This window comes from Rosa chinensis, chromosome 7, assembly GCF_002994745.2.
Source record: "Rosa chinensis cultivar Old Blush chromosome 7, RchiOBHm-V2, whole genome shotgun sequence".
Lineage (NCBI taxonomy): Eukaryota > Viridiplantae > Streptophyta > Magnoliopsida > Rosales > Rosaceae > Rosa > Rosa chinensis.
Genome location: NC_037094.1, coordinates 22,052,227 through 22,062,733, shown reverse-complemented (window position 1 = coordinate 22,062,733; position 10,507 = coordinate 22,052,227). Strand labels below are relative to the sequence as shown.

Here is a 10,507-nt window from a genome sequence, read left to right as displayed (position 1 = left end):
CAAAGCTTTCACAATATTGACTATAGAAAAGTTCAAAAGATTGTTTAACATCCAAACTGAATGAGCAAAGAGCAAGCTGTGGTGTAAGAGGTTCTCAGACAACTAAATGAACTAAAAGCATGCTAGCTAGTGCGTCACCGTCTTACTAAATTTAACACTAACAGGATCAAGTCTATTCATGCTATTAACTGATCTTGCATGCCCTCAACTGACCTGTTAAAGTAGTAGTTATGGTTTCTTTGGATTACATTACTGTCACTGATTCACATAGAAGAAATTAATGCTTTAATTTCGTTAAAACCCAAATAGAAGTTCTTCTAATAAATGTCACAAATTTGTATACTACGTACTAAACTACCACAACCTGCTCAGCGGCTGAGTTCCCTTCGGACCGTAATCTCCGTTCTCGCATGCCTTTGACTGACCTGTAACAGAATCACTCCTAGTTTGATTGTTCGTCGAAAACCCGAAAATTACCTCGTTGCAGAAGAACCGATTGGTACCCCTCTGTGTTTTTTTTACCCCATTCATCCGAAGCCTAAACTCAGAAACCACCTTGAGCCCGAACGCCGTCGTAACCCTCCCTGCTTCGGTTATGTTCTTCACTACGTCATCTCCCACGTAAGCCCCCAGCGTCGCGAGCTTGAAACTCAGTCTGGTCTGGTTCCTCGTGGGGTTCAAAACAAAGGGAGGCAGAATCGTGGTTGCGAGGACGAATGTGTTGTCCTCGGTCGACCTGCCGTAGTAGAGCCACACCTGGACGACGTCGTAGTCAACGATGAGCTTGTCGTCGGAGTTTGTGGCGACGAGGGTGATGTCCCACGTGGCGGTGAGCTCGGCGGGGGTGGTCGTGTTGAGTGAGGAAATTAAGGCCGAGTCGACCCTGAACTCGGGATGAAAGTGCTCGAATAGTCGCATATATAATGGCCAGATAACGAGGGGTATGACCAAGAGGCAAGCGATGCTGGCTAAGCAAGCAGCTGCGAGTTTGAATCCCGGGCCCATAGTTGTGAACTTGTGACTGATTGTGATTAGGGTTTTTGTGACTATTTGATCTTATGCGGAATCTGTTACCTATTATCTCTCAATGACTGTTGTTTTGAATGGATAAGTACGTAAATATTAATATGGCTAACAATTTTAAGATGATGTTGAATCATATTTTGTATTAAAAAGTTCTTCTTGTTCAAGTAAATTCAGAATATGTGTTTGGTCCAAACTCTAACTTATTTGACCTAGTTGTAATAGGGTTTTAAATTAGAGATATTCATAAATATCTAATTAATTGTACAACTCATATCTATGTCTTGTAATCCTTTATATAAAGAGGACCCAATTATCAATGTTGAGTTGTTCTCTCTCAATTTAGTTTTCCTTAAACACTTTTTTTTTTGTTTAGAGAAAAAATATATTAATGGATGAAAATATTATGACGCATTGAAATGATTGGTTATAATCTCAATGTCACATCATATAATATTATCGCAATCTATAATGATATGTATGAGTTAAAAGACCACAATCTCTAACAAAATTTCATGCTCCATACCCCTGAGTTACAATACCTGAAAGGTAACTGTGTCACTATACAATCACGACGGCAACATATCAGGATGCAGCCACTTAACTCTCTTTCGCACTGTGTTCCAAAATAATCAGACTACATATAAGAGCAATTGAGTATCGCATTGATAAAATAAACCATACTTCCAAAAATAACGCCTTTGAAAAGGCACAGCAACGTGACCAAGACCCTTGAACCATATCAATTGAGTAGGGTTCATTAAACCTAACCAACAAACTAAACTACGTATATATAAAACAAAATTTCTCATGGAAAAACAAAAGGAAGCCCTTGCTACCCATAATTCTTCGACAAAGAGCTGCCATTGGACAGTGAATAGCCGCCGCCATGCCACTAGATTGATAACTGCACCATCGCTCTACCCAAGGTTTTAAATCTCTGCGATATTTCCGATATCTCTTTTTTTCAACGGACCGATATATCTAGGAGGGTAAATATCTTATCTTTTACTGTTTCTGCGAAATTTCTCCGACATCGTCAAATATCTCCGATATATTAGATATTTGCGATATATCCCCAATAAAGTGAAGAAATATCTGTAAAATTTGAGGTAAAAAAAACTCGGTAATTCTCTAAATGAAAATCTGTGTGAAGAGAGATCTCCTAAAGGCAAATCTGACTATCTGAGTGAGGAGAAATCCCTTCAAGGTGCTAGGTGAGTAGAAAATCCCCTCAAGGCGAATCTAGGTGAGGAAAAAAATCCCCTCAAGGCGAATCTTTACAGCGGAGAAATACCCACAAGGCGATTTTGGGTGAGAAGTAATTTTCTAAAAGTCTAAATGCAAATCTGTGTGATGAGAGATTTGATACTATGTAGTCTATGATTATGTCTGTAACTCTGTATGTTGTTTATAACTCTGTAGTTGAATAATATAAAGAAGATAAAGCCATAAAGGTTCAATTATTCAAATGAGGCCAAATGACATTGCAAAAGGAAGTCAAGGAACCATATATGGATAACATGATGAGAAGAGAGTGCAGAGTATGGAGTATTAAATTTTAGCTATGCATCTTGAAAAAGTAAGGAATAATGAAGCTATTGTGTAGTCTATGAGTGTATAGTCTGTAATTGAATAGTATAAAGAAGCTAAAAGTTCAAATGTTAAAGTAACTATCAAATGGAATAAGTGAATAGATATATAGATCTACTTCATGTTGCAAGCGAGCCGCTTGATAATGGCATTGATCCACTTCATGATTGGATTATGCCTGCACACCTCGATGATGAAGCTGGAAGACCTCTTCCACAAGTTGTAGAAACTGCAACTAATGCTGGAATCAATGTAGAGAGAGTCTTATTTGAAGAAGTTGTTAAAAACCCAGAAGATAATTCAGATAGTGATGATGCGTGAGGTGGTACAACAACTCCAGATAGTTCCGATGATAGTGGAGAGGGTGGAAGCGGAACAGGTGGTGGAGGTGAAAGATATGAATATGGACAATCTTCTGTGGATGGAGGATTCCAATTTACCTGTGAATGTAATTTTGATCATGCCACCCAAGATGAAGACCACGGAGTGAGAACAGCTGGTCATGGTGCTCAAGAGAAGACCCGATATGGGAGGAGGACTAGAGGTGCAACTGATAATCAAAGTACCCCATCTGATGTTTCTTCAATTGCCTTAAGTTTTGACTTTATCAGTTTAGGCACAGAGCAGTGAGATCTCAAATGAATCTCATGAAGGCAACAATCAATTTGGTTATGATGCTTATGGATATAATCAATATGGAGAAGTTTATGATCAGTCATCCAGTTGGGTTCATCCTTATTATCCCATTATAGGGGAAACAGTCGGCAGCTCTAAAGATATCTATAACTATCATGTTCATCACTACAATTCACACTATATGGGTCATATATCTTGGTCTGATTATTGCATTTTCGTAGACCAGCGAGCGGCTTTTCAATCGTCTAGCGTCTCTTTTTGGATGTAGATGGAGTTGACATTCATATGTATTTATATGTAGTTCTAAATTTCTAATAAATTGACTTTTTTCAAAAACAATATTTTCGTACCCTGTATCCCTGATATTTCTGATATTTACTTTTTTCAAAGTACCGATAGATATGAAGATACTGATATTTAAAACCTTAGCTCTGCCTCATGTTAGTTATGATTTGCAATGGACCGCAAACCGCTCCACCACCATTAATTCTTCCCAAACCATAGACCTCCACCACCATTAACCTCAGTTACACTTACACCTACAGAATGGCGTACCCATGCACTGCATTAATTTTTTTTCTTTTTCTGTTGGGACTCATTCATGAACTATAGAGTAGATAACATATGACTTCTATTATAAAAATAAAACTTATGTTATTAGATGAAATGGTCTTATGTAGCTAAGAATAATCAATTTATCAATATACATTTTCTTCGAACCAAATTCATGGGTACAATTGTATCTTACATGGATATAGTGTCTTAGAAAGGGTTCATTTGGTACACAATTTTTCGTTTTTCAAATCTAGAAATAGACGTAAAACAAGTTTGGTAGGTTGTTTTAAAAAAAGAATTTATAAAATAGCAAATTTCAGATACACTTCCTTATCTATAGTTTTTAGGTGTTTTTAGAGAATATGATATTGCCAACTGAAAAACCCTAGCCACTACCACATCATTGATCGACCAGCAACTTAGAGAACCAACCTGCCACCTCAATGATTGATCGGTGATCTCATTGATTGACCAATAATCTCATCGAGCTATCGACAATCTCACTTACTGACCGGAGATTTATTGACCGACCGACAACCTCACCAACCAACTGACAAATCCTATCACCACTTAACGATAACTGACATTCTCGCCAACCAACATGAGATGTAAATGAAACCAAAATTCCCACCATCGCCTGGTTAAGCACATGTTTAAGGAAACATGAGACGTGCTTAAGTCGGATATTCATCATTCCAAATTTCCAACTTGTGAAAAATGAAAAATTATTCTATGCAGTGATAGTGCAAGTGAACTAATAGATCTAGTAGATCTCAACCATTAATATTTATAGACAATCTTTTTCTAATAACATTTTTTTCTCTATCCAACCGCCCGTTGTAAGTGCACGTTGGTACACTGAATACTTTCAACTGAAAATGAGATGAAAGCCGATGAAAGCCCTCTCTAATACAAATGAGATCGCCATATCAAGCTAACTTTAGAATGATCCATTAATTTATTTTAAGTTAGGGATCCAACTTTTTCATCTCACCACAACCACACAAGTGATGACGTGGCATCATCCTAGCTGTTCCTCTCCCTTTCAACGGCCAAGATAGTATCCTGGTGTAACCGGCACCCAACAAAACCAAGTAGACAATCTGATATTCTGATCTCAAATAATGACAAATTCCCATTGGTGACTTTTATTTCTGGGTGGGTAATTGAATTTCAATTGGTTACTTAAACAAGCAACCTTGATTTTCCTCAATAAGTTCTGAGCTGCGCAACAGTCCAACTTAGGAGCCTAGGACGGTAGGACCTGCAAGAGTCCGCGGTGGCTCAGCCCTACGTGCCTCCGTGTTTTCTGCTTCGTCTCCACCAATACCACACCGCCAGTTGTCACTACTATTGTCAAAGATCAATTCCTTTACTGTAATTACTTAATTCTTGCACAGACTGGTTGGTGTAGAAAAAAAGTATAAGAATTTTTCAGAGATAACAGCACCCAATACGATCATGGAGTTTAATTCATTCTCCTCCATTGGCTTCGTCTTCATCTTGGCTTTTGTGTTCATCCCATGTTCAGTTTCAGTACCCTTCATTGTACTCCATGGTAATTTTCTGGGCTCTATTTCTTAGTAGTTCATTAGTTGTTGTTCTTATTAAAGAATCAATCTTTTTGTGTATGAATATGTTTTTGTATCTGGGTTTTGCTTATATGATCTGGGTTCTGGATATTATTGTTTTATTTATATGATCCCACAAGTGTTGATTAATGTATGGTATTGCAGCCTCATTGGTGTGATTTGCTGTATTAGAGAAGGTTTTAAGAACTAATAATAAGTTTCATGTGTTATTGAAGGGGTTCATGTAGACACTAATGTGTCCAATTATCAGGATGCATATACATGTAGCATATGTTCGTCTAAATATGAAAAGAATTCATGAAGCGGGTCTCTGGTTTATTTTCTGCAAACTCGAATTTTTGTCTGCTGTGAAAAAGTATCTTATAAAATAAATGTATTGAGATTAGTCAAACCGTTAACCTGAAGATTTAATCCAGTCAGTTCACCTATCCCCTTATAGATAGAGTACATAACTTTGTCCCAAGTTGTATCCTAAATGCTTCTAATTTGGAGGAGCACGTGAGATATGGGTTGGTTTTTGTTTCTTTACTGTGTTTTAATTGAACATTAGAAAAGAAGTCATAGAATCAATGTGAAGTTTGATCACTAAGAAGGATGATATTGTGATGAACTTTGAATTTATAGAATCAATGTGAAGGTGTTGAAAAAGGCTGACATTGTGGTGAATTTTGAAATTTTAACTGCTGAGGAATAAAACCAACAGCAGCATGGGTGTCGTTATATGCTGTTGCTTCCTCGACATGCAACATCTGACTGCAGCTGACTAGTTTCATTCACCGGGATAAGTTTGCACCAAGATCCCTTAATCTGCATAACTGTTTTGAGATTGTAAATTATATGTATGTTTTATAAATTTGAGTGCACCAAGATCCCTTAATCTGCGTAACCCTTCTCTCTCTCTCTCTCTCTCTCTCTCTCTCTCTCTCTCTCTCTCTCTCTCTCTCTCATCCTGATTCTGATAGTTCTGATAGTTTACATTCTTGGAATAGGTGTTAAGTTTATCATAATACCAGTTTAACTGATAAGTTCTATACATTTCTTTTTTCTCTGCTCCACTTCTGATGCTTCATCATGACAGGCATTGGAGATCAGTGCGCCAATAGAGGAGTTAAACAGTTTACGAAGCAACTGAGGGACTTTTCGGGTGCTGACGGATATTGCATGTAAGTACATTCTTTCATCGAATCTGCTTATCTTCTGATTGTCATAAGTTATATTCTGCAAGAGATAATTTCTAGCAGTTCATGCATCACTTTGCTTTTAACAATTTTGATATATGTTCTGATTCAGATTCTGATCTAGTATGCTTATTAAACAGTTAGATCTATATGATTACTGCAATATATAATACTAGTATTGCCACTTAACTTTTATAGAACAAGATGAAAAATATGATTAACATGGTTGTTGAGGTCTCTTCTTTTAAGTATCTTCGACCAGATGAGTTTTTGTCTTTCTCAGTTCTTTTCTAGGCATCTTTTACATGTCAGTTTAGTTATTCTACTTGTAATGCTTGTTTTTACCACCTTTTTTCAGAGAAGTTGGGGCTGGAACATGGGATTCCTGGTTTGTGCCTCTCGAGGAACAGGTAAACTGCAAAACAAGGCCTTTTATCTTTGAAATGATATTGTTATATACATTTTCTAATTTGAACTTTTCCCCACATGTTTGCAGACCAGAATTGTGTGTGAAAAGGTAGTAAGCTCTCTCAGTTACCATATATAGCTGGCCTGGGCTTTGGAAGTTTCTGTCACCTTTAACGTTGATTGCAATTGTAACCTTAGGTTAAAGAAATGGAAGAACTCAGACAAGGTTACAACATTGTTGGGCTCTCCCAGGTAATTGTTATGATCAGCCTTTTCTGGTAACTCATATTTTGATACAGTATGCTTCAAGTTTCCAACAAGTTGATTGATATGCAATAGGACTGCAATCAAAAGTTAAAACCTCAAAACTCTATCCAATATATGCAATGTGTCGTCTCTCTCATTGCACCGAGTTGGGTAGGTTCATGTGTTCTATTAAAAGTGCTGTCTTGAGTACCCAAAAAAAAAATAAAAAATGAGAAAGAAATCGCTGTCTGATTTGGACCAGTGAATGGATTTTATCAAGTCAGTCATGCTTATGTGAAGTACAAGGTTGTCAAGATTGGTAGTTTCTCATACTTTCTTTAATTTGACAGGGTAATTTGATAGGCCGAGGTGTTGTAGAATTTTGCGACAATGGACCTCCGGTAAGACATGATTCAAGCAACTCTGCAAGTTCCAACTTTTTATTTCATTCAATTAACTACAGGAATTGCTATTGTAATTGTGGTTGAACCTTAGTTATCATACACTTATTGAGCTACATCCTATCAAACTTATCTGATAATGCACGTGAAATGGTAAGTTGTTAGGATTTGTTCAGATTGTATGTGATATTATAGTTAATAGGATTTATCTATGGGTCTTAAAAGAAAAAAAATTCCAAGTCAACCAATGTTATAGCCTTTTCTTTCCTATTGTTATCATTCCTAGGATTTGCCTTTTTTTCTTTTTGTGCCAGAAGTTTATGTGCATGATTTCTGAATGGTCTTCAATGGTTGAACAAATGTAAATAAAGGTTTGGCTGAATCAGTTTAAGAGAAATAATTTCAAATCCTCTCTCTCTCTCATAATTTTCTCACAGGTGCATACTTACCAATTACAACATGAAAAGTTTTATTTTTTCTATTTGTTGGAGCAGGTTAAAAACCTTATTTCTTTAGGAGGACCTCATGCGGGTATTGCTTCTGTACCTCTCTGTGGTGTAAGTATTGCACTATCTTTATGGCTCTTGAGTCACTATATAAATTAATGCACTTGACTTGCTGAAATATCTTCTGGTTAAAAGAGTACCTACAATTGGACCGACTTAGGGTGAAGAGTTTCACAGCATTCAATTCTGGTATATGAGCTTTGATATTTCCTCACCTGGGAATTTGGGACAAGCTTGGGGGTGTTACATGGGGGTTGTAAACTTTGGTTCAACAAGTATGAGAAAATTTGTGCTTTTAATAAAAAAATGGATCAGCGCTTTCTGCAATGCCTTGCCTGCATAACATAACAGAATACTTTGAAAACTTGTATGATTGTCCACTTAAAAGGTGGCACCTCCAACAAATATTTCCACCAATCATACTGAAGGTGCCAACCTTCAAGTGATGTCTATATGAAGTATTTTCACTTTGTAGATAATGCTCATTCCTCAATCATAATGGCCATATAAAAAAACACAGATAAAAAATAACTGCTGAGGAACCCTGAAATTCTGACATCTGTGACCTTTTTTATATGTCATTTTGCTGACTTGCTTTTGTTCCTGAACTCGTTTTGTGCCTCTGCAGTCTGGCATATTTTGCATTATTGCAAACAAGCTAATCAAAGGGAAGATCTACAGTGACTATATCCAAGTATGCATACTGTGCTAATTCTTTCATCTTTAGCGTGGTGTGAAATTACATTCTCTTCAGTATATTTCTGGTGAGGCATGACCTTTCTGAATCTTGATTTGAATTTGCAGGAACACTTGGCTCCCAGTGGTTATATTAAATTGCCAAATGTGAGTGGCTAACTTTGTTGGAAAATTGGAGACATTTAATGAGGCTTTTTTACAGCAATATTCTTATAGAATCAATACATACAAGTAACCTTGCAATCATAAGCTCACTGAAATTATTTTGCAGCCTGCTTACTTGTCTCCTTCCCTTTTGTTATTGACTTACAATTAACTTCAAACAAAGTTGTTTGTGCTCACTGGGTATATGGGATACAGTACACTTTATGAAGCAGCACTTTCATGACTCACTTTTCCAATTGTCATATAATGATTGTTACATATGCATTTATATCCTTTTACACCTTGCATAATTATCTCAGTTTTCTTATGATGATGGCTATCCTGAGCATCTGACTCACCAATGTGTGTTTCCAGGATATGACTGATTATTTAGGGAGGTGTAGATTTCTTCCAAAACTCAACAATGAACTCCCTGATGAGAGAAACTCCACTTATAAGGAAAGACTTAGTAGCTTAGAAAACCTGGTGCTTATTATGGTAAGTTGGATAACAATATATACTTAAATCTCTTGTTAGTTTTCAAGAATCATTTACTTTAACTAAAGAATATCGTATCATCTTTGTTTTATCCACAGTTTGAGCAAGACAATGTCTTGGTACCCAGAGAAACCTCGTGGTTTGGATATTACCCAGATGGTGCCTTCAATTCAATCCTAGGTCCAGAGCAGGTAATAATACAATTGATATTGTTAAATTGAGTTAACAAATTCTCTTGTGAAATTATCCTTGTGTTGAGAAAGAAACTAAAAATCAGATAATTTCAAGACCTCTCCTTGTATCTCTTTCAGCTTTCTTTAAATAAATTTTGAGGCGCTAAGGAGGTTCATTGCCTCTCTTATCCCTCTGTTCAGCCAAAAAAAAAAAATTTCAAGACCTAGTCATACTAATACTATACCTTTTTAAGTAGCCACAGTAAATCAAAGTTCGTGTTTCCAAGATTTTGATTTGTTTTTTTCACTTTGAGCAAGTTTTGCTTCTGAATTTATCTTATTCTTGTGCAGACTGATCTGTACATTGAAGACTGGATTGGTTTGAGAACACTGGATGAAGCTGGAAGGATCAAATACATTAGTGTTTCAGGAGGTCATCTTGGAATCTCCAAAAGTGATATGAAGAAGCATGTGGTGCCTTACTTGACAAGTTCAGCATCGCCAACAAATGGAAACAATGAGGTGAATGGACTTCAACGTAAGGTTGTGGGATGCAAAAAGGAACCCGTATGATCCTCAGTTTGACGAGAAAGCATTGACTGAACTTGTTCAGTAAATTTGTTCTGTATATGCAATTGACTAAAACTAATTGGCGAACAGAATTATAAATCAAAGTTATATTGTGGTCGATGGGACTACTATGTACAGGAACTACAATTTAGTGTTCCACTCAATGACTGAGGCTCAATTACGAATCCCCAATGCCAAGACATAAATAAATGAAAACTAGGAATGATGTACTGACAATGTTATCTCTTATCTTTGATATGCTGATCAAGAAAGTAGAGAACTCGTAAC

At 36.6% G+C, this 10,507-nt stretch overlaps 1 protein-coding gene across 1 annotated transcript; it reads left to right on the top strand.

Annotated features, from left to right (window-relative positions):
- The first annotated feature begins 4,964 nt into the window (after nucleotides 1–4,964).
- Nucleotides 4,965–10,406, top strand: LOC112175277 (palmitoyl-protein thioesterase 1). The gene is made up of 12 exons (XM_024312948.2): nucleotides 4,965–5,365; nucleotides 6,478–6,562; nucleotides 6,936–6,987; nucleotides 7,074–7,094; nucleotides 7,184–7,237; nucleotides 7,582–7,632; nucleotides 8,127–8,189; nucleotides 8,767–8,832; nucleotides 8,943–8,981; nucleotides 9,354–9,476; nucleotides 9,575–9,667; nucleotides 10,001–10,406. Exons 1-12 carry the CDS (start codon nucleotides 5,269–5,271, stop codon nucleotides 10,220–10,222), a joined length of 966 nt encoding a protein of 321 aa, XP_024168716.1. The 5' UTR covers nucleotides 4,965–5,268; the 3' UTR covers nucleotides 10,223–10,406.
- The last annotated feature ends 101 nt before the right edge of the window (nucleotides 10,407–10,507 follow it).

Excerpts from the sequence above, each read along its gene's own strand:
- LOC112175277 (XM_024312948.2), top strand. The coding sequence starts at position 5,269 with ATGGAGTTTAATTCATTCTCCTCCATTGGCTTCGTCTTCATCTTGGCT. Across the intron at positions 6,563-6,935 it reads GGTGCTGACGGATATTGCAT|AGAAGTTGGGGCTGGAACAT; the intron begins GTAAGTACATTC and ends ACCTTTTTTCAG. Across the intron at positions 8,833-8,942 it reads TCTACAGTGACTATATCCAA|GAACACTTGGCTCCCAGTGG; the intron begins GTATGCATACTG and ends TTGAATTTGCAG.